General features: G+C 48.6%; 1 protein-coding gene across 2 annotated transcripts in view; it reads right to left on the bottom strand.

Annotated features, from left to right (window-relative positions):
* Positions 1-24052, bottom strand: part of LOC134668002 (uncharacterized) — a 46547-nt gene extending 22495 nt beyond the window's left edge. Inside the window, exons 1-6 of one of the 2 annotated variants that reach the window (XM_063525436.1) lie at positions 23874-24052; positions 10474-10625; positions 9268-9717; positions 8571-8779; positions 7211-7337; positions 6174-6350 (exon numbers count right to left, since the gene is read on the bottom strand). In XM_063525436.1, coding sequence (XP_063381506.1) covers positions 6174-6350; positions 7211-7337; positions 8571-8779; positions 9268-9717; positions 10474-10611 — 1101 coding nt within the window. In that variant the 5' untranslated portion in view covers positions 10612-10625; positions 23874-24052. Of the gene's footprint in view, positions 1-6173; positions 6351-7210; positions 7338-8570; positions 8780-9267; positions 9718-10105; positions 10200-10473; positions 10626-23873 lie in introns of those variants that run through there. The other variant, XM_063525437.1, reaches the window with a different exon arrangement.
* Positions 24053-24327: the final 275 nt, after the last annotated feature.

Raw genomic sequence — 24327 nt, 5'->3', positions numbered from 1 at the left:
GACAACTCCGGCCGCGGAGTGCACCGCGCCCCCGCCCCCCGCCCCCGCTCTGTCCGCGCGCAGCGAGCGGCGAGGCGGGCGGCGCGGTCAGTGCACGAGTTGCAGCCGCCCTGCCAGACCTCGACCTGACAACTCCGGCCGCGGAGTGCACCGCGCCCCCGCCCCCCGCCCCCGCTCTGTCCGCGCGCAGCGAGCGGCGAGGCGGGCGGCGCGGTCAGTGCACGAGTTGCAGCCGCCCTGCCAGACCTCGACCTGACAACTCCGGCCGCGGAGTGCACCGCGCCCCCGCCCCCCGCCCCCGCTCTGTCCGCGCGCAGCGAGCGGCGAGGCGGGCGGCGCGGTCAGTGCACGAGTTGCAGCCGCCCTGCCAGACCTCGACCTGACAACTCCGGCCGCGGAGTGCACCGCGCCCCCGCCCCCCGCCCCCGCTCTGTCCGCGCGCAGCGAGCGGCGAGGCGGGCGGCGCGGTCAGTGCACGAGTTGCAGCCGCCCTGCCAGACCTCGACCTGACAACTCCGGCCGCGGAGTGCACCGCGCCCCCGCCCCCCGCCCCCGCTCTGTCCGCGCGCAGCGAGCGGCGAGGCGGGCGGCGCGGTCAGTGCACGAGTTGCAGCCGCCCTGCCAGACCTCGACCTGACAACTCCGGCCGCGGAGTGCACCGCGCCCCCGCCCCCCGCCCCCGCTCTGTCCGCGCGCAGCGAGCGGCGAGGCGGGCGGCGCGGTCAGTGCACGAGTTGCAGCCGCCCTGCCAGACCTCGACCTGACAACTCCGGCCGCGGAGTGCACCGCGCCCCCGCCCCCCGCCCCCGCTCTGTCCGCGCGCAGCGAGCGGCGAGGCGGGCGGCGCGGTCAGTGCACGAGTTGCAGCCGCCCTGCCAGACCTCGACCTGACAACTCCGGCCGCGGAGTGCACCGCGCCCCCGCCCCCCGCCCCCGCTCTGTCCGCGCGCAGCGAGCGGCGAGGCGGGCGGCGCGGTCAGTGCACGAGTTGCAGCCGCCCTGCCAGACCTCGACCTGACAACTCCGGCCGCGGAGTGCACCGCGCCCCCGCCCCCCGCCCCCGCTCTGTCCGCGCGCAGCGAGCGGCGAGGCGGGCGGCGCGGTCAGTGCACGAGTTGCAGCCGCCCTGCCAGACCTCGACCTGACAACTCCGGCCGCGGAGTGCACCGCGCCCCCGCCCCCCGCCCCCGCTCTGTCCGCGCGCAGCGAGCGGCGAGGCGGGCGGCGCGGTCAGTGCACGAGTTGCAGCCGCCCTGCCAGACCTCGACCTGACAACTCCGGCCGCGGAGTGCACCGCGCCCCCGCCCCCCGCCCCCGCTCTGTCCGCGCGCAGCGAGCGGCGAGGCGGGCGGCGCGGTCAGTGCACGAGTTGCAGCCGCCCTGCCAGACCTCGACCTGACAACTCCGGCCGCGGAGTGCACCGCGCCCCCGCCCCCCGCCCCCGCTCTGTCCGCGCGCAGCGAGCGGCGAGGCGGGCGGCGCGGTCAGTGCACGAGTTGCAGCCGCCCTGCCAGACCTCGACCTGACAACTCCGGCCGCGGAGTGCACCGCGCCCCCGCCCCCCGCCCCCGCTCTGTCCGCGCGCAGCGAGCGGCGAGGCGGGCGGCGCGGTCAGTGCACGAGTTGCAGCCGCCCTGCCAGACCTCGACCTGACAACTCCGGCCGCGGAGTGCACCGCGCCCCCGCCCCCCGCCCCCGCTCTGTCCGCGCGCAGCGAGCGGCGAGGCGGGCGGCGCGGTCAGTGCACGAGTTGCAGCCGCCCTGCCAGACCTCGACCTGACAACTCCGGCCGCGGAGTGCACCGCGCCCCCGCCCCCCGCCCCCGCTCTGTCCGCGCGCAGCGAGCGGCGAGGCGGGCGGCGCGGTCAGTGCACGAGTTGCAGCCGCCCTGCCAGACCTCGACCTGACAACTCCGGCCGCGGAGTGCACCGCGCCCCCGCCCCCCGCCCCCGCTCTGTCCGCGCGCAGCGAGCGGCGAGGCGGGCGGCGCGGTCAGTGCACGAGTTGCAGCCGCCCTGCCAGACCTCGACCTGACAACTCCGGCCGCGGAGTGCACCGCGCCCCCGCCCCCCGCCCCCGCTCTGTCCGCGCGCAGCGAGCGGCGAGGCGGGCGGCGCGGTCAGTGCACGAGTTGCAGCCGCCCTGCCAGACCTCGACCTGACAACTCCGGCCGCGGAGTGCACCGCGCCCCCGCCCCCCGCCCCCGCTCTGTCCGCGCGCAGCGAGCGGCGAGGCGGGCGGCGCGGTCAGTGCACGAGTTGCAGCCGCCCTGCCAGACCTCGACCTGACAACTCCGGCCGCGGAGTGCACCGCGCCCCCGCCCCCCGCCCCCGCTCTGTCCGCGCGCAGCGAGCGGCGAGGCGGGCGGCGCGGTCAGTGCACGAGTTGCAGCCGCCCTGCCAGACCTCGACCTGACAACTCCGGCCGCGGAGTGCACCGCGCCCCCGCCCCCCGCCCCCGCTCTGTCCGCGCGCAGCGAGCGGCGAGGCGGGCGGCGCGGTCAGTGCACGAGTTGCAGCCGCCCTGCCAGACCTCGACCTGACAACTCCGGCCGCGGAGTGCACCGCGCCCCCGCCCCCCGCCCCCGCTCTGTCCGCGCGCAGCGAGCGGCGAGGCGGGCGGCGCGGTCAGTGCACGAGTTGCAGCCGCCCTGCCAGACCTCGACCTGACAACTCCGGCCGCGGAGTGCACCGCGCCCCCGCCCCCCGCCCCCGCTCTGTCCGCGCGCAGCGAGCGGCGAGGCGGGCGGCGCGGTCAGTGCACGAGTTGCAGCCGCCCTGCCAGACCTCGACCTGACAACTCCGGCCGCGGAGTGCACCGCGCCCCCGCCCCCCGCCCCCGCTCTGTCCGCGCGCAGCGAGCGGCGAGGCGGGCGGCGCGGTCAGTGCACGAGTTGCAGCCGCCCTGCCAGACCTCGACCTGACAACTCCGGCCGCGGAGTGCACCGCGCCCCCGCCCCCCGCCCCCGCTCTGTCCGCGCGCAGCGAGCGGCGAGGCGGGCGGCGCGGTCAGTGCACGAGTTGCAGCCGCCCTGCCAGACCTCGACCTGACAACTCCGGCCGCGGAGTGCACCGCGCCCCCGCCCCCCGCCCCCGCTCTGTCCGCGCGCAGCGAGCGGCGAGGCGGGCGGCGCGGTCAGTGCACGAGTTGCAGCCGCCCTGCCAGACCTCGACCTGACAACTCCGGCCGCGGAGTGCACCGCGCCCCCGCCCCCCGCCCCCGCTCTGTCCGCGCGCAGCGAGCGGCGAGGCGGGCGGCGCGGTCAGTGCACGAGTTGCAGCCGCCCTGCCAGACCTCGACCTGACAACTCCGGCCGCGGAGTGCACCGCGCCCCCGCCCCCGCTCTGTCCGCGCGCAGCGAGCGGCGAGGCGGGCGGCGCGGTCAGTGCACGAGTTGCAGCCGCCCTGCCAGACCTCGACCTGACAACTCCGGCCGCGGAGTGCACCGCGCCCCCGCCCCCCGCCCCCGCTCTGTCCGCGCGCAGCGAGCGGCGAGGCGGGCGGCGCGGTCAGTGCACGAGTTGCAGCCGCCCTGCCAGACCTCGACCTGACAACTCCGGCCGCGGAGTGCACCGCGCCCCCGCCCCCCGCCCCCGCTCTGTCCGCGCGCAGCGAGCGGCGAGGCGGGCGGCGCGGTCAGTGCACGAGTTGCAGCCGCCCTGCCAGACCTCGACCTGACAACTCCGGCCGCGGAGTGCACCGCGCCCCCGCCCCCCGCCCCCGCTCTGTCCGCGCGCAGCGAGCGGCGAGGCGGGCGGCGCGGTCAGTGCACGAGTTGCAGCCGCCCTGCCAGACCTCGACCTGACAACTCCGGCCGCGGAGTGCACCGCGCCCCCGCCCCCCGCCCCCGCTCTGTCCGCGCGCAGCGAGCGGCGAGGCGGGCGGCGCGGTCAGTGCACGAGTTGCAGCCGCCCTGCCAGACCTCGACCTGACAACTCCGGCCGCGGAGTGCACCGCGCCCCCGCCCCCCGCCCCCGCTCTGTCCGCGCGCAGCGAGCGGCGAGGCGGGCGGCGCGGTCAGTGCACGAGTTGCAGCCGCCCTGCCAGACCTCGACCTGACAACTCCGGCCGCGGAGTGCACCGCGCCCCCGCCCCCCGCCCCCGCTCTGTCCGCGCGCAGCGAGCGGCGAGGCGGGCGGCGCGGTCAGTGCACGAGTTGCAGCCGCCCTGCCAGACCTCGACCTGACAACTCCGGCCGCGGAGTGCACCGCGCCCCCGCCCCCCGCCCCCGCTCTGTCCGCGCGCAGCGAGCGGCGAGGCGGGCGGCGCGGTCAGTGCACGAGTTGCAGCCGCCCTGCCAGACCTCGACCTGACAACTCCGGCCGCGGAGTGCACCGCGCCCCCGCCCCCCGCCCCCGCTCTGTCCGCGCGCAGCGAGCGGCGAGGCGGGCGGCGCGGTCAGTGCACGAGTTGCAGCCGCCCTGCCAGACCTCGACCTGACAACTCCGGCCGCGGAGTGCACCGCGCCCCCGCCCCCCGCCCCCGCTCTGTCCGCGCGCAGCGAGCGGCGAGGCGGGCGGCGCGGTCAGTGCACGAGTTGCAGCCGCCCTGCCAGACCTCGACCTGACAACTCCGGCCGCGGAGTGCACCGCGCCCCCGCCCCCCGCCCCCGCTCTGTCCGCGCGCAGCGAGCGGCGAGGCGGGCGGCGCGGTCAGTGCACGAGTTGCAGCCGCCCTGCCAGACCTCGACCTGACAACTCCGGCCGCGGAGTGCACCGCGCCCCCGCCCCCCGCCCCCGCTCTGTCCGCGCGCAGCGAGCGGCGAGGCGGGCGGCGCGGTCAGTGCACGAGTTGCAGCCGCCCTGCCAGACCTCGACCTGACAACTCCGGCCGCGGAGTGCACCGCGCCCCCGCCCCCGCTCTGTCCGCGCGCAGCGAGCGGCGAGGCGGGCGGCGCGGTCAGTGCACGAGTTGCAGCCGCCCTGCCAGACCTCGACCTGACAACTCCGGCCGCGGAGTGCACCGCGCCCCCGCCCCCCGCCCCCGCTCTGTCCGCGCGCAGCGAGCGGCGAGGCGGGCGGCGCGGTCAGTGCACGAGTTGCAGCCGCCCTGCCAGACCTCGACCTGACAACTCCGGCCGCGGAGTGCACCGCGCCCCCGCCCCCCGCCCCCGCTCTGTCCGCGCGCAGCGAGCGGCGAGGCGGGCGGCGCGGTCAGTGCACGAGTTGCAGCCGCCCTGCCAGACCTCGACCTGACAACTCCGGCCGCGGAGTGCACCGCGCCCCCGCCCCCCGCCCCCGCTCTGTCCGCGCGCAGCGAGCGGCGAGGCGGGCGGCGCGGTCAGTGCACGAGTTGCAGCCGCCCTGCCAGACCTCGACCTGACAACTCCGGCCGCGGAGTGCACCGCGCCCCCGCCCCCCGCCCCCGCTCTGTCCGCGCGCAGCGAGCGGCGAGGCGGGCGGCGCGGTCAGTGCACGAGTTGCAGCCGCCCTGCCAGACCTCGACCTGACAACTCCGGCCGCGGAGTGCACCGCGCCCCCGCCCCCCGCCCCCGCTCTGTCCGCGCGCAGCGAGCGGCGAGGCGGGCGGCGCGGTCAGTGCACGAGTTGCAGCCGCCCTGCCAGACCTCGACCTGACAACTCCGGCCGCGGAGTGCACCGCGCCCCCGCCCCCCGCCCCCGCTCTGTCCGCGCGCAGCGAGCGGCGAGGCGGGCGGCGCGGTCAGTGCACGAGTTGCAGCCGCCCTGCCAGACCTCGACCTGACAACTCCGGCCGCGGAGTGCACCGCGCCCCCGCCCCCCGCCCCCGCTCTGTCCGCGCGCAGCGAGCGGCGAGGCGGGCGGCGCGGTCAGTGCACGAGTTGCAGCCGCCCTGCCAGACCTCGACCTGACAACTCCGGCCGCGGAGTGCACCGCGCCCCCGCCCCCCGCCCCCGCTCTGTCCGCGCGCAGCGAGCGGCGAGGCGGGCGGCGCGGTCAGTGCACGAGTTGCAGCCGCCCTGCCAGACCTCGACCTGACAACTCCGGCCGCGGAGTGCACCGCGCCCCCGCCCCCCGCCCCCGCTCTGTCCGCGCGCAGCGAGCGGCGAGGCGGGCGGCGCGGTCAGTGCACGAGTTGCAGTCGCCGCGACCACGAGCGCCTGAGGAAGGACCCCCGACGGGCCCGAAACATGTCCCCAAGAGCGACTGAAAATGTGAGTGAAACCGTTGTCGTATAAACAATTTAATATTTACCTTAATGATCTGTGCTTGGAAATTGTCCACGACATCCGTGTCCCTCGTAGTGATGAGTATCTTGCACCCGATATCGAACGCCTCCAGGTATCTCTTCTCGCTGACTTCATCTAGCACTAAGAGGGCATCTTTTAGCACGTTCTCAGCGAACTGTGCTTTGAGTTTGTCTCGTAGCTCCTGAAAGTAGGTTTACAAGGTTAGATTTACTATTTCAAGGGACAGTCAAGTTTGTTAGATACTATTTAAAAATGCTGAGTAATTTATTTGGTTTTGGTGCTTAATCATCCTTATAAAAGAAACAAAACAATAACAATTCTAGAAAACTTTTCTTAAATTCCCGTATTTTAGAGACATAGTCAGATAGCCGGAATGAAAATCTTTGTTGGGCACACACCGTATATCTGATATCGTCGGGTGACAAGCAAAAGTCACTAACTAACACCATTGAAATTATTTTATTTTATTTTATTTATTAGGAGAACAACAGAGTAAAATGTACATAAGATCTTAAAAACTAACTTACATACTAAAACATGCATTTTCCTCCCCGGCAGTTCTATTGGACAATAAACCGTGTTACAAGTGTAATAAAGTGCATTGTTACTTTAATTTTTTGATAGTACTTAGTGACTTTTGCTTGTATTTTTTACTTTTGCAGTGCATAATTGTTTTCCATCGTATTTCCTCGCAAACGTTCGTATTTGTCATGCTAGTTCAGTCGATGTCAGTACTTTTTGTACCGAGACTGACTGAAATAGCAAGACACATTCGTACGTTTCCGTGAAAATACGATGGAAAATAATTATGCACATCTGTACGCGCGTGGCAGCTACTTTATTAACCAGAAAAATCTGTAAGGCCCACTTGCACCATTCCACTAACCCGGGGTTGACCGGTTAAACCAGGAGTTGCCATGGTTAGCCATACAATTTGACACTAGGTTAATAGTTTAACCGCTTAACCCCGGGTTAGTGGAATGGTGCAAGTGGGCCTAAGACATACCGCTCGGCTTAGCTGAAAATTGGTGATCACCTTACCTGCCAGGTCCACTCGTAGCTGGACAGCGACTGGCTGTCCGCGTTGGATCCGATGCTTGACATGGAGATAGAGGAATTCATGTACGAGTTGTGGACGTACATTGAGGATGATGCTTTGCGGTATAATCTGAAACGGAGAATGATATCAGTATCCAAAGAAAAAAAACTCACAAATATTGAATAATTTTACGGTTTGAACTCACTTTTTTTTAGTCACTCGCGCGACATGTTTCGGAGACCCTAAGTCTCCGTTCTCAAGCACTGACAGTGCGAGCAGCGTCGCGCACAACACATACACAATACACACACACACACACACAGACGCACACAGACGCACACAGACGCACGCACGCACGCACGTACGCACGTACGCTCGCACGCACGCACACACACACGCGCGCGCGCGATACATGGCCGTCGTGAACGCTGCTCGCACTGTTAGTGCTTGAGAAAGGAGACCTAGGCTCTCCGAATCATGTCGCGCGAGTGACTAAAAGCAAGTGAGTCTAAACCATAAAATTATTCAATGTTAGTATGTCTCACAACAGTTTAAACTCACTTATTGTTCCGTTATATTGAACGATAAGTAAGTTTTTTTCTTTGATGGAGACAAAAGTGGGCAGTGTGAACAGCCAGAGATTAGCACGAATCTCAAGGACAACGCCAAAAAATTCGTGTTGTAGAGGTCAAATTTCATTTTTTCAGTTATGGAGGTTTTAGGCTTTGAAGGGAAAAGTAAATGGCATTTTATTTCGCGTTAACGAGGACATAGTCTTATCGAGGTTCGAGTTAGCGAGTTTCCACAATATGCATTTTTGTTATTTACACTACAGGGGATCTACATACAATCTACATAATACGATTTTAAGAAGAATAAATCAGTGTTCAACAATATTAAACATACCTCACCGCTGGTAAGCACTCATCATTCATACGACCATGGTAGGAAACAAACGAAAACGATTTGTAAACTCACTTGTTCTGTAAACTTAGTATGTCATCTTCAGTCTTGCAGTTGCCGAAGTTGAGCCAGAACCACAGAATAAATAATAGTACTAGGCACAGAAGACTCACTCTCTAACAAAACGCGTCCGTTACGATCAGGACAGATATGGCCGCTAGGTGGCGACAGCGCCACGCGCGGCTTATGGCTATCCACCAAAATTGGTGTGGAACGGATGTACTTTTAGCTACCTGTAGCAAAGCGACGAAATCGCGGAGTAAGCCACGCCTGCCAGAACACCGCACTATCAAACGTGGTGTTGATCAGGTCGGGTTATACCGGAGGGCGCCAATGGCCACGGAGGTCTTTCCTGACCCTTGTATGCCGTGGAGAGCTAAGATCTTAATAATAACTCACTTGTTCTGTAGACTTAGGATGTCATCTTCAGTCTTGCAGTTGCCGAAGTTGAGCCAGAACACCGCACCATTAAACGTGGTGTTGATGAGGTCGGGGTTATACCGCAGGGCGCCAATGGCCACGGAGGTCTTTCCCGACCCTGGCATGCCATGGAGAGCCAAGATCTTATGGCGCGCGAGACTTCGAAGCTTGGTGACCACTTCATTTTCCTGTAATGAAAGTGTTCTGTTAGAAACTAATTGTGGAATGGCACCAAACGGCTGTGAAAGCCGAGTTCTTATTACGTTTTATTTCTAAGGAAGGTCATTTGCGAGACAACATGACTACCGCAATAATTACTAACAGTTTTCTTTAGGGCTATACTAACGGCAATTCAAACGGACGATTGGCGTCGTAAAACTTCTTGTTCATATACTTGCACCCAGACTTGCAAAGGTGATCCCTAAGAACAAATGTTACGAATTAACTGTCTTACCACAGCAACGCTTTGCACATAATGATCCGGCAACCTCGGCACATCGCCTTTGCTAAGGCTGTCCTCAAAACTGCCGTTGACCATTGGTTCATTCAGGTCTAGCTGGAGTTTCTCCCATAGCCAGTTGTGGTCCTTGAACAGACTGTCTACAAAGGCTTGGTAGGCAGCGTTGTTGCCATTCTGTAGGAGCGTTTCAAATTGATAACTAACTAAGAAACTTACCACAGCAACCCTCTGCACATAATGATCCGGCAACCTCGGCACATCGCCTTTGCTAAGGCTGTCCTCAAAACTGGCGTTGACCATTGGTTCATTCAGGTCGAGCTGGAGTTTCTCCCATAGCCAGTTGTGGTCCTTGAACAGGCTGTTTACGAAGGCTTGGCAAAAAGCGTTGCTGCCATTCAGTAGGAGCGTGTCAAATTGATAACTAACTAAGAAACTTACCACAGCAACCCTCTGCACATAATGACCTGGCAACCTCGGCACGTCGCCTTTGCTAAGGCTGTCCTCAAAACTGGCGTTGACCATTGGTTCATTCAGGTCGAGCTGGAGTTTCTCCCATAGCCAGTTGTGGTCCTTGAACAGACTGTCTACGAAGGCTTGGTAGGCAGCGTTGTTGCCATTCTGGAGGAGCGTGTCGATTAGATACCGGGTACGGTCGACACGGTTCGTCTGAAAATTAGAATATGTAAATTTATGTGTACGTTTCCAAGCAAAGTCCCACATTTTCGATTACCATAAGGACGCCTCGACAAGTTATTTGCACAAAGATACAAGCAAATCTCGTCTTTATCGTAAGCGAGAAAGTGGGACCTTTGACTAGACTTCGACACATATACGTTTATATCAGTCAATGTCAGTACTTTTTGTACCGAGACTGACTGAAATAGCAAGACACGTTCGTAAGTTTCAGTGAAAATACGATGGAAAATAATTATGCACTACATCTGTAATGTCCGAAGGAACGCGGGAAATGTCAAGGTTGATTTATGAAATTATTTTGGCCAGCCTGCGCCATTTATTGGTATTAAAGGATATTCGGTGGAGAACTATGCCTTACCAAGTTGGATATGTGCTCGATGTCCTTGTTAGAGATGGCGTTTTCCTGATACTGAGCTTGTCTTTAATATAGGTGATGTCCAGGTCCCGGACGATATCGTGTTGGTACAACTTGATAGATCCCTAACCAGACCCTGGCGTTCTTCAGAATGTCGCCCCTAGTGGGAAGACTGTGTAAACTTACCAAGTTGGATATGTGCTCGATATCTTCGTTGGTTATGTGGTTTTCCTGGTACAGCTTGTCTATAATGTAGGTGACGTCCAGGTCCCTGACGATGTCGTGTTGGTACAACTTGATAGATCCCTAACCAGACCCTGGCGTTCTTCAGAATGTCGCTCCTAGTGGGAAGACCATTGGTGTAAACTTACCAAGTTGGATATGTGCTCGATGTCCTCGTTGGAGATGGCGTTCTCCTGATACAGCTTGTCTATAATGTAGGTGACGTCCAGGTCCCGGACGATGTCGTGCTGGTGCAGTTGCAGCAGGGAGCGGTGTTTTTTGTCCATGGTGTTAGAGGCATCTGGAACAAATCAATATCTATGTTAAGAACAGTAAAAAAAGCTAACTGTAGCTGTAGATGGCAAATGTACTCCGTACTATGAGAGAAAGAGACAGAAGATAGATAGTCCTTTTTGTACCGAAACCATAGGTAATACACCTAATAACCTACTTCATAATCACCTTTCTACTATCATGTATAATTTTACTATTCATTTCATATAAGTATGTATATTTAAAGAAACTCTGACGTAATGTAGAGTAGGTAAGCATACCTAGAGCACAAAAGAGATAGGTACAGAAATCAATCTACATACAAAGCGCGCTCGAGCAACGCACACATAGACACTGCTCACGGACACGATATCTCGGACCAGTTGGGACCAGTGCGAGCGCGAGTGCCATCCGCTTGAGACACGCGTCTGTGAACTTTTTTGTGCAATAATGGAGAAACAAAACAAAAAGTTATTATAACTGTACAGTGGACGGTTGTTTAAATTCAACATTAACCGGTGAATTGTCGTTTTTTAAGCTACCAGTGGTTTCAGAGAGAATGCGTATGCGGATTTATTACATTGTACATGAGAATGCGAATTTATTACACTTTAAAATATAATAATTGTGCATTTCGCCAAACTCGAAATCATCGCAAGATATTTTCTGTGGCAAATCTGTAATATAACAATGACATTAAAATGAAAATAGCTATTCGAGTTATTAATGTCATTATTAATTTATATTTCCATTCTTCCCGTTTCATCCTCAACAATAAATCAAACAACTAGATACGAGATACGATACGATGGATACAAGTACCACTACCACGATAGTTTTTTGTGCATAAAAGTCATAGTTCGCAACAATCGCAACCCTAGAGCGACCGCCAACCGTAGGTATGAAAAGTAAAGTACATACATGTGATTGACTTCTGTACTTATCTGTTTTGTGCCTAGAGCTACCTGAGCTACTGACTATCCCAGGATTCCCAGGATCAAGCGAGGGCAACAGGACCTGAAGAACTAGCGATTTGATCCTAATGTCGATAACAATAATGCCTACATTCAATAAAAATGGTTTCGGAAGGGAGAGATGGGGAAAACTGAAAACGCAATACCGAAACACGCAAAAGTAGAATCTTATTTGCAGTTCCATAAGTAAGAGTTATAATTGCGAGCTTCGTAGATCAAGATATTGCAGCTTACTGTAGGTACCTACAAAATATAAATACTTACCAAAAAAAGAAAAATGTAATAAACTATAAATAGAACAGTACTTAGAAGTTTAAAATCCTCCCGCATTCGTAAGCAATTTAGTCACCTATCGTGATTTTATTACGACCCGTATATGCCGTAATTATAAGGTCTGTGCATTCAAGAGCCAACCTTTTCCTGGCATTGATTATGCCTGTCTAGACTGTCAAGGACATCAATTAATATTTTTTTTATTTCACAACGTTTAATCTCTAACAAAGAATCAAAATAATTTAAGTTGTTGATTTTTGTCACTGTTGGTGTTATTGTCTAATATTTTATGGCAAGTTATGTTTTTTACCTTATCAATTTTAATTTATAAACGACTAGGATAACGACCTTTTGACCACAGAATAAGCTAAGTCTTACAAAACAAAAATATAATAATAAATGACTCGAACTTATGAGTACCTAACTATCTATATCTACCTAGATATTATTCATTTATTTATTTTTCTTCTTAGGCTAGGTCATTTATAACATGAATATAAAAGTAAAATACAAAAACACATAAAAAACAACAAAAAATAAGTATAAACACATTATAAAAAACCTAACCTAGGGTGCCGCCAGCAGCGGGGCAGGGCCCAAGCTGCCGGTGGTCAGGGCCGCAGAGAGAGGAACCGGCGGACTATCCGCGCCGTGTCCAAGATCACCGCCTTCTGCATCTGACCCTTGATCCAACCACCTAGCGAGAGTCTCTCAAGATGTTGTCTATGGTATTATTATTAGATTTATTTATTGTGTTAAAACACCAACACTTAGGTATCTTTATAGATTGTTTACATTCAACAGCTTTTATTTAATTGCCAAAATTTTAATTGGAACGCACGTAAGGTCTTGAAAGCCTCAGCAATAAAAACAGGACCAAAAATAACCAAAACTGTTCAAAGTATTTTTCCTAAAACTTTACTGATAATTGATAAGAAACTGAAGTACAGTCAAGTGTAAAAATATGGGTACATACAAATTACTCAAAAATATATCCCATAGTTCTTAATTCTCTGACAATGGGACATATTTTTGAGTATGATGAGCGCACACATATTTTTACATTCGACTGTACTTCAGTTTCATATCAGAAAAGTTTTAGGAACTTGACCTAAACACAAAATACCACATGATTATTTTACTTTTCACCGAGAACAAGTGCAAACTTGATTATCAACTGCCTGATTCCAATCAGCGATGATAAACTTACGCTTTCTTAAGCCACCCAAGATACCGATCACAAAAAACTAAACAAAAACAAACAAAATATACAAAACGTTTCACTCTTCTTCAAGGACAAAAGTGCAAACTTCGCAATAAAATTTTCTATGACCGATACTTTTAAAATAAAAATAAAAAAATTACTTTTATCCAAATTCTTTTTCCTCAAAGACAAAAGCGCGAGCTGAAGCAGTCGAGATCGAGTCTTCGATCGGCGCCCGCGATCGTGATGATTCATCGAATGTGCCGGTGCAATGCAATCAGCGGTCGGTCAAAAACTGTCCCGACTACTGGCCATGCGTTATCCCCCCACCACTTCATTCAAGTTCAGGGAAGGAGATTAGGTACCTAGACATTAAATTGCAACGCAAAGCATTCTTTTACTTCGTCAGCGAAATGTGAACGTTGAGACGCAGGAGGCCAATTCGAACGTACATTCTGATAGGTAAATAACCTATCTATCTAAATGATGCTAATTAGTTATCATTCGTACGTGCATTTTGCTCGTACTTGTCAGTACATGTATTGGCACGAGAGAGACGCACGCATGAATGATAGCTAAATCAGGGGTGCGAAACTCCTGAGATCGGCCAAACTCGGCTCCGCTCGGCTCAGCATTGCTCCGAGCAATTATTAGGGTTGACACCACTCAACTTCCTTTTGCGTGCACGACCACAGATAAGATAATCACTTGAATTTTGACAACCCTACATACCCGAAAGGGATAGAGCCATATATTAGAAAGGGATAGCAAGATTCGACCCTGAACTGCTGTCAAACTTCGGTTTTGTAGGAAGTTTCCTTTCTGTACGGTAGTACTATTATTTATTCTGTGGCTAAATGGTATCATTTAGATTTCAAAATATACATTTGAATTGTCTTCCATGGTATGTATATTATACGTACGGGTATTTTACAGTCATTTTAAATCGAAAATTGTATTTGAAGGTCAAAGTTTAAACTACAAGTTTAGATTATATTGAAACCAAGAGCTAATAAAGTGACTGAATCGTAATTTTACTTCATAGGTATATCTTCTTTGCGTTTATAGCTGTTATGTTTATATATTGGCAATAAATACAAATGTCAATACACTATTTATAATTTTTAACTGTACCTAAGTATATCTAACGGATTCTAACCTATTTATTATGGTTAATGGGTTACTATGCAATCTGTTTCTATGAAGAAAAAAACAACGGGTTGCACTCCGGGAGTGCCGACAGAAGTGAAAACTCAATGAAAATCAGAAGTGAAAATGTCTGCAGCACTATGTATAATTGACCCATCCTCCTTTCTGTTGAAAAACTTTAGTTCCGAAATTGCTGGCCAGTGAGCTTAAGTACATTTGTAGCGTTAATTGTTTAAAAAAATTGTAAAGTTACCTTGCAGACCTCGCATCTAAATATATTTGGTCATGATACATATTTTGAGTTTTATTCACCAGTACTAGAGTTCACTTTCATTAGCAACACAGAATAAATAATAGTACTACCGTACAGAAAGGAAACTTCCTACAAAACCGAAGTTTGACAGCAGTTCAGGGTCGAATCTTGCTATCCCTTTCTAATATATGGCTCTATCCCTTTCGGGTATGTAGGGTTGTCAAAATTCAAATGATTATCTTATCTGTGGTCGTGCACGCAAAAGGAAGTTGAGTGGTGTCAACCCTAATAATTGCTCGGAGCAATGCTGAGCCGAGCGGAGCCGAGTTTGGCCGATCTCAGGAGTTTCGCACCCCTGTTAGCAATTTGATCAAGATGTAGCTTTATTGAATTATATTTGAGCAATATAAAGTAAGAATGAAACTGTGAGATCCTCGTATTTCAGCCCGTACAAGATTAGAACATTGAGCTTTATTGCTTAATATAAAAGTCCAGTTTTAAATAATTGACCTGATTATGATAGGTTATGACTAAAGTTCTTTAGTGAATAACATTGTCCGTGACACATGACGTCAGCGTTACGTTACGCCGTATCGAGTTTATCATTTTTTCCCCACCTCAAAAAGTGCTCAGCGCCGCTAAAGAAGTTTTCACTTCCAAAAAAAACCAACGCTGTTTGTTTTATAGGTACGCAACTACATAACATTACCTATATCATTGTGATTGTGACATCACATTCGCCTTAGACACTAAGCACTAAGTATCTAGAGTTTAAGGAAAAGGTAGGGTCCGCAAAATAGTCTTCTTTCATTGCCGTTAATGTCATTTCGTTGCAAGTATCGACAGATAAAAATGAAGGGTCTAAAGAAGCACTTTATGCACACGAACGACACGAACGTCCTCATTAAACTTATTACCTTGTCGGAATAATTCACTGTTATCAAAATCAATAGAATTAAGTTCTATTAAAACACTGAATATTTTAATTAGTTTCGTATTTATTTTCTTCACTGAAATTGACAAACAAGGATACTTCTTCACAAATTCACACACACACTACCGAACGCTATAGCATCCAAGTTAAAACTACGAAATTATCACTCCAAAACTCGCTTAAAGACACAAAACTACAAAGAATTATAATTACGAGAACAAACGCTGTATTTCAACAGCCAATTTGTACACAAAATGAGCCTCAAATGCCTCATTTTCGCGACCTTGTTTGAAACGCCGCCTACATACTAAAAATACACTAATATCAAAATGTTGTGGCCTATAAGTTATTTCCCAGTATATATAGACCTCAAGTCCAGTAATAATCGTAAGTTATCTTAGACCAAGCGTACACTGGTTGTACCAAGGCGCCATACTTCTTAGTATAGAATGACAATCGAAGCATACACAATTCAAATGATTCGGCACTCCGGCAGATCATTGCCAAGGCCGGCTCGGATGCAGTGACGTAAGGAGCTTGTCGTATTGATGTGTTCATCGTGGAGCTATTCATAATGAGGGGTTAATAACCTGTTAACAGTGACAGAGTTGCTATGTGATAACATTTTCGTTCGAGATACGGCTTATCAAAACGAAAAATAAACAGAAGTAGTAATAATAATCTTACGAGAGCAGATGACATCACGCTAAAAGATTGATTTTTGCACAAGATAAAATTTTATAGAGAAAGGTTAAAACAAGTTGGGAAGAGTAGAGTTATAGAAGATAACTCTGCAACGATGTTGACAGCACAGACAATGCAAGTGTTATTTGTACGTCATAATTTCATAGAAGATTGACATTTAAAATAAACTTGCACTGCGTGTGCTATCGAAATCGCTGCAGACTTATCTTGGTCTAACTCTATGTTGGTAGTTGGTTAAGTAGATGAGAGATGAATGATGACAGACGCCTCACCCAGAAGCCCGCGCATAGTATGAAGGAATAGTCAATTGATAAATCGAAATGGCTTTCCCCTACCTAATACGAGTACCAGCTTTGAAAACGTTCTTCCAAAAATCTTGAAATAATCAGATCAAGGATGCCATGGAAGACGATGACTAACATTGGGGGTTAATGACAGCGAAATGTATGTCAGCACCGTTGCAAGTGGAAATTTGTAATCACTAATTGACCCTCTTCAAGACAGACGTGATAACACGACTTGTGTAATTAAATGAAAGGATGACAGAGTCGATCTTGATAGTGTGACGTCATTAAGCTTAGAATAAATTTAAAAGTGGAAAAATTACTGTCTTGGGTGAGACTTGAACTCACCGCCTCTGGATCGATACCCTATGCTTTGCTGGCTATGGATGAGGTGAGGTGGCTCAGATGGCAGAGCGCTGCGGTATCGATCCAGAGGCCGTGAGTTCAAGTCTCATCCAAGACAGTAATTGTTCCACTTTTAAATTTATTCTAAGCTTAATAGCATCGTTCGCAGACGTTTCTGCTTGTTAAAAATTAAAATTAGTGTGACGTCATATTAAGTTTCTACATAATTTCTGTACAATTTGTTCAATCGTGGAGACATCACTGGCGGCAGCCAGTGACGTTTTAAACTTAGTACTTCCAATGTCACACCATCAGCAATCAGATCAATTTAAATATAATACCAAAACATCTATCCCTGCTATTTTAGCGCTCTCTGTGTGTGTGTTGCATTCTAAAGGAATCGAAATTAAATGTGGTTATTTTGGTATCTTTAAGGCCTGTTCACAACGCGTGTGCGTGACGTGCACGTGCGGCTGCCGGCTGCGGCGTTGTAGTATACAGATCGTTATGAGAGACGGCACATCCGCGCTTGCGTGATGTGTGCGTGTGCGGCTCACACCGGCGTCACGCACACGCAATCCGGGGTGCACAGGCCTAATGGCTCCTCTACACGATGAGCCAACGCCGGCCACTCCAAGGGACGCAGCCATGCGGTAGAATGAGATAGCAATATCACTTGCTCCCTCTAACGCATAAATGCGTCCCTTGGAATGGCCGGCTTTGGCCCATCGTGTAGAGGAGCCATTAAAGATACCAAAATAACCACATTTAATTTCGATAATTACCAACATTAGTCCTACCCGCACGATATTTTCTAATTGCAGGAGACATCAACATCATCCTCGACGCTACAATACAATTCTAAACAAATAAAGTGCCTAACAACTAATTATAATGACCTAAATATTTCTTTGCACCGGGAGATCTGGCGTGCAGCCAATTTTTACAAACACAAACGTAAAAAACCGGGCAAGTGCGAGTCGGACTCGCGCACGAAGGGTTCCGTACCATAATGCAAAAAAAAAACAAAAAAAAACAAAAAAAAAACGGTCACCCATCCAAGTACTGACCCCTCCCGACGTTGCTTAACTTTGGTCAAAAATCACGTTTGTTGTATGGGAGCCCCATTTAAATCTTTATTTTATTCTGTTTTTAGTATTTGTTGTTATAGCGGCAACAGAAATACATCATCTGCGAAAATTTCAACTATCTAGCTATCACGGTTCGTGAGATACAGCCTGGTGACAGACAGACGGACAGACGGACGGACGGACGGACGGACGGACGGACGGACAGCGAAGTCTTAGTAATAGGGTCCCGTTTTACCCTTTGGGTACGGAACCCTAAAAAACATAAACACGCATTATTGTAGACAAACAACACTTAATTCTGAAGTTTATTTGGTTAGTTTGATAACCGTCGTATTTATAAAACCTAATTCCCAGCAGTTTCGATTTCGCTATCTTAGGAAATAAGGGCACCCAAATGCGTTGCATCTTTGTTTTTCGTGGGAAAACCCAGCATCGGGTAGGAGAATCATCAAGACAACACGTAATGCTACTTAAGGTGGCCACTGACGAGCCTTCCAACAGTCCAAATAGCGTGGCTACATTCCAAAATCGGTCCGTGAATGTCAAAAACGTACAATGTTTAGTATTAGGATGCCGTCCATTTGGATGAATCCATTGTAACGGCATCCATTTGGAAGGCTCGTCAGTGGCCTGCTCTATATTTATTTTCTGGAGCCCGTGGACTGCAATAGCTATATCTATACAGAAATATATTGCACTCCCTTATCTAGACCGCGGGCCAGGAGCAAATATCGTCACCGTCAGTCATCGCCTCCCGCTTGATACTTTGTCAGATATAGTATAGATAAAAAAATAGTCAGCCGGTTGAATCGCGGTGAAAAGACCGTCAGTTGATCACATGAATATATAGGCGATTGGTCATGGAAATCTGTTCCTGGCTCGCGGTCTATTAGGGAATGGATTCCAAGGTAAAAATTATCATCCTAATGTCCTTTTCCGGGTTATAAAGTCAAGGGGGTCGCCAGGGAGCATTTTAACATTCATCGCCATCCAGCGCGCAACCCGAATATTGGTCCTTCGAGCCGATTAATGAGCCGATTGATTATCCGATGAATGATGATGATGATGATTTAACGTACTTCCACCCGTTTGCGGGCATTACATCTTTTATTAGTGTCATATCACTATGTTAGCCACAAATGGCTTCCAGCAGTTCGAGTCGCCTTGTAACCACCCAAGAACTGTTTTTGAGTCAGTTCAGCTCCAGCCAAACACATAGGTATTTCCCCTGGCCATATTAACTGTCCTTGCCCTGCCTTGGCAACATCTGCTTATTGCGCTTAGACACTAAGACAAGTCTAAGGGTCGGTTGCACCGTCTGTCACCGTTAAAGAGTTCGCTAAATTTTATTGTATGGGAATTTTCATAGTTCTCCGCTAAGTGTTGTAGATCAGTCTGTCAAGTGTGGTTGGTGCAACTGGGCCTAAGTCTTCGATTTAGGTCACAAGATGGCAGACCCTCCAAGCAAGGTGCCTAATATAACTATTGTATGTACCAAAGATAGACCGAATGCTATTCAAACACCGTAAATACTAGAAATGTCAACACATCATTATCTGTCTCTGTCACTATGTCACGGCCGCTTTATCAGTCGCGATGACCGACTAGGCAAACGGTGCCGCCACCTGACCACTAGGAGCGTCGGTATTTACCTAAACTGGTCAAGAACATGTCTGGCTACACGTGAAATACCTACTCATTCTGGAATGACTAATGAATAATGATTGTTTTATTCCATTCGTCTTCTGTTTTAAATTAAAGTAGATGTGCAGATTTTTTTATTACAATTAGTTGATAGTAATTCTCATTATACTGCCTTGTGATATAGGGGTAATTCGCCAGTTACTGGCCACTGTTGTAATTGAATTATATTCACCTATAAACAGAATTCATTTTAGTATAAGGCGGCTAGTTATGAAGGCTGATCAGTTATTGAAGGGTGTGTAATGATCGATATAAAAATAATTAATATATTTTCTGTAGATATAACAACATTTAATATAATTTCAGAAAATATAATAACTCATTTTGTATAATATACATTTGGTATATTATTAAAATGTTTCATATCATTTTGTATAATTATCTTTTGATATAACACTCATTTATTATAACGATCATGTGATATAATGCTCATTTATTATACAAGTATTATTATATAAGCATTATTCGGTATAATAATATAGTAAAGGTATTTTTTATGACGACATATATAAATGTTTAACGCAGATTAGGTAGTGGTTTGTTTTGTGTAATGGACGCAAATCTAACCTAACCTAACCTACATTTCTGGTAGCGGTTCGTTTAGTGTAGGGGTCGCAGTTCTTAACCTAACCTAACCTAGTACTCTGGTAGAGGTTTGTTTTGTGTAGGGGTCGCAGTTCTTAACCTTATTAGTTATTACCTACCTAGTTATAAATAGCAGTTCGTTATATGTAGAAATAGTCGTTTTTTCTAGTGTGTAATAACGAATGTGGAATTATATATCTAATACATTATATCAGCAATTCTACTTTAGATGAAATAACTTTATATCATAAATTCAGTGTAGAAAATAGGCAGATACTTGAAGAATGTTATGCTAAATGTAATTAGATCAATTAATCTTTATATAAAATGATAATTTATTTATATCATATGAAAATATATTAAGTGTTGTTATATCATTTATTAATTATACTAAATAAGCGTTATTGCAACTGATATTATAATAAAAATGTTTATAGCCATCGATACGCACCCGTTATTGAAACCTTATACTAAAATGAATACTGTTTATAGGTGAATACTGAATTCATTTGGTAGCCAATTACTAACAGTGGCCAGTTACTGGCGAATTACCCTACTTATTCTATGATAGACATTACATAGTACATGCTTTGCAGAAAAGCTTTTCTAACGAATAAGGGAGGCTACTGGCTACCGCAAACATAAAAATACGAAGATCTTCTATCTCTGTCTCTAATATATCTTTTTTCTTGCCTTATTGGAGTAATAGAGACGAAGGTACTGGATTTTAGAATCATCGGTGTCCACTTTCCAGGTAGAACGATAATCAGTTTTAGTTTGATTCTATTACAGTTTTAATTTCAATGACAACGTTGGCTGATGTGCCATGCTCTGCCACTGAAATTGCAACTTTAACCTCAAAAGTTTAGGATTCTTTATTGTTTGTCTCCAGAGAATCTGCCATTCAATAGCGTTAGCCTCTATGGACTCTAAAATAGGTACAAGCTACATACACTAACCTAATAAAATTAAATTACCAGTTTGAAAAATTAAATCTGTATTTAACCTAATTTTGATAACAGTACACATCAACCTCCCGAGCCTTCTAACCCCGGCTACTCACGTAACGATAAATCGTAGCGATAAAACTGTGCAGTCCGACTGTGCAGATAAATCGAACCGTGTTACGATAATCGACAACGATTTGTCATACACACGGTTTGATTTATCTGCACAGTCGGACTGCACAGTTTTATCGCAACGATTTATCGTTACGTATGTAGCCGGTCTAAGGATAATGAAGTAGGTACTTACACATATGTGACGTCCCACGAGTAAAGGCACCTTATCGCGGTTGGCGCTTACGCTATTATTAACGTCGCTCCAATATTATTGCGGTGCTATGCGACGTAAGCGTCAGACGCCATAAGGTACCTTTTGCCGTGAAACGTCACATATATACCCCTTTATTCATAAAACCTTACGGGGCTAATTTAGTTAAATTACATTTTATCCCTTTTTTACAAACACATAAGTCTAAATGACAGATAAGGACAAACGATTATTAACTAATTGAGGTTTGTAGCGCGTTTATTAATAAGGGGGATAATGATTAGGTATAATATAAATACAAATAAAACAATTACAAAGTGGTACAATTAATCACTCAAGGAAATGCGTGTTAAAAATTGACACCTAATACTATTACTAATTGTTTATCATTTGTTTATAAACAACCCTAGTGGGGGTCAGCTATAATTTTGCATGTCATCAGTATAATTTCTAGAAACTTATCCAGTTATGTTTATTTTATCATGGGAGATATGGTGCAGTCAGAATATGCTAATCTGGCTAGTTGTTCAAAACAATCTAGGCACTTTTGTAGACACTCTTGTTTTTTTGATAACATAGTTGTAATCAGAACCGGTATCATGGTCGCATTTTTATCACTTGTAATGTCATGCGTCACTTTCACACTAACATATCTGTTAGAATGCGACAGGCATGGTGACAAATGACAAAGAGCCGATCTTAGCCTTACAGATTATTTTGAATGTCACCTACTTATACACAGTCAGCAGCTGAAGTTGCTAAGAGGGCGAGGTGTGTTGTGTTGTGTAAGGACGCGAAGCACGAAGAATTTCGTACCTTGACCCACCTGTTGCTATCTCTATCGCACGCGCATAATTATATTGCTGTCCTGCTCGCACAGTGTCATTGACCGCCGGCCGGCCGAATCAAATAATGTAGGTTAAAGTCAGCTCGTTTAGTGACAGATCCAGGCGGTTTTGTATTTGGTTGGTTAACTAATAATGTTATAACTAACCGAAAATGCAAAAAATGTTTGTTTACTTTTATTTAAATACCTATTATACCTAATGACACAGACATACCTATAATAAGTTTTGCACTGAATTTGATTTCCTTAATTTGCTGTTGTGTTTTCTCCGTTTTTTCTCCTTTATTTCCTCCGTGTTATCTAATAATCAGTTTTGTCCATTAACAAATAAAAGATGAAGATTATTTTAAGCAAGTTTAAACTGAGTCAACCAGCCTCAACTAGTCATTATCATTAGCAAAATGATTAAAGGAACTAATGAGATTTAGATAATCATACATAACATGATTATGTATTGTAACTTTGTTTTCCTTCACTAATCATTAGTTTAAACTTTATCGCAAGAGTTGTAAATAATGTAGGTTAAAATGGGCACCTGGTGAACGTTTAAGGGTGATCAGTAAGATTGAGTAATAATAATAAATGTTAGTATGAAAGATGGTTTCGGACAACTTCAAAAGCGGGGTAAACCGTTGGTATGCTTAGGAGCAGCACTTTTTGACCGGAGCATATGAAAGGTTAATCTTTATTAAGTATTTGACAATGCCTAATGGCAAGTCAAGCATGATGTTTCACAAGGCTGGTCCAGGGGCCCATTTCTCAAAACTTGTAATACAAGTGGAAGTCCCTTTCTAACAAAATCTATTAAAAAGGGTCTTCCAATTTACAAACTTTTGATAAATAGGGCACAGGACTTGTCTGGACCTTCCCTACCAGTTTACTGGCATAATGTATAATACAGATATGATTGGAATTGACACTAGGCACAATATGACCATAACTAAAAGTTGAAACAACAACTGTTGCCTTAAACTGATATGTGACTCATATTTCCTATTGTTGGGCTCCAAAAGGGGTTTAATCTCTTAACTAGAAGCAGTACCTACTTGATTTAACTGATTTAGTTTCTGTTATAAACAAAGAAAACATGTTAAATGTTGTTTTCTTTGTTTACTATGAAAACAGTGTTAACACTTATAAAATTTAGAGGTAAAAATATAGTGTTTTCAAGATTTGCAGAAGCTAATAAGTACCTAGGTCACTAGTTGTTATAGATCCAACTATTTTCATGAACGTATTTTATTTATAAAATAAATTGCCTTATAAGTTGTAGGAATAAAATGTAAATCTAATAGATTATAATATCCTGAAATTCCTTTGTTACAACAAATATATACTGGCATAACAATTTTCTAAGTTGTTATCATGGAACAGTAATGATATCTTCATAAAGAACTTCCTATTTCATTCACGTTTTATCACGACTCGAATAAATAATTGCGATGTACAAATTATCAGAGCAAAACTGCATAGGGGTGAAAACACAGCGTAACTACACTCTGAAATGCATGTTTTTACACATGAATGTTTTCGAGCCATGAGCTTACATAAATGGGAAATTACTTAACGAATACTTATTTCATTATGTGATTAGTTTAGTGGTAAGTCCTTGTTGTAACCGTTCACAAAGTTTCAAATAAACAACAAAAAACTCACCCCGCGATGGCAACCGCAATCCAGTACTTGTTTATTTAGCTTGCAAATACATCACAACAAACGTTCCTGTAATCATGTAATGAAAGAACTAAATTCAGCACTAAAAAAACGAAATAACCCAAACAAACAAGTGTATTATTCGATGCATTCGTGGGTAATGCACATTTGTATTGTATTTTCTATGCATCTTTTTCTTTTTTTAATGCACTTTTGTTTTCTTCGCAATCTGTCAACGAAGCCTATTGATTCTATTGGTCAACAAACAAAAAGTCTGATTTGTGATTGGCTCTAATTCAGTTTTAAATTCTTAAAATCTATGTATGAAATATGGCCTTGCCTTGTTTGAATGGTAGTTATTTTGCCACATATAAATTTCATTTTTATACTACTCTTTGAAATTCATTTACTTGATGTCGCGTTATCAATACTTGAAAATCATACAAAATTGTATTCG

This window comes from Cydia fagiglandana, chromosome 10, assembly GCF_963556715.1.
Source record: "Cydia fagiglandana chromosome 10, ilCydFagi1.1, whole genome shotgun sequence".
Taxonomy (NCBI): domain Eukaryota; kingdom Metazoa; phylum Arthropoda; class Insecta; order Lepidoptera; family Tortricidae; genus Cydia; species Cydia fagiglandana.
This window is presented reverse-complemented; position numbering and strand designations above follow the sequence as displayed.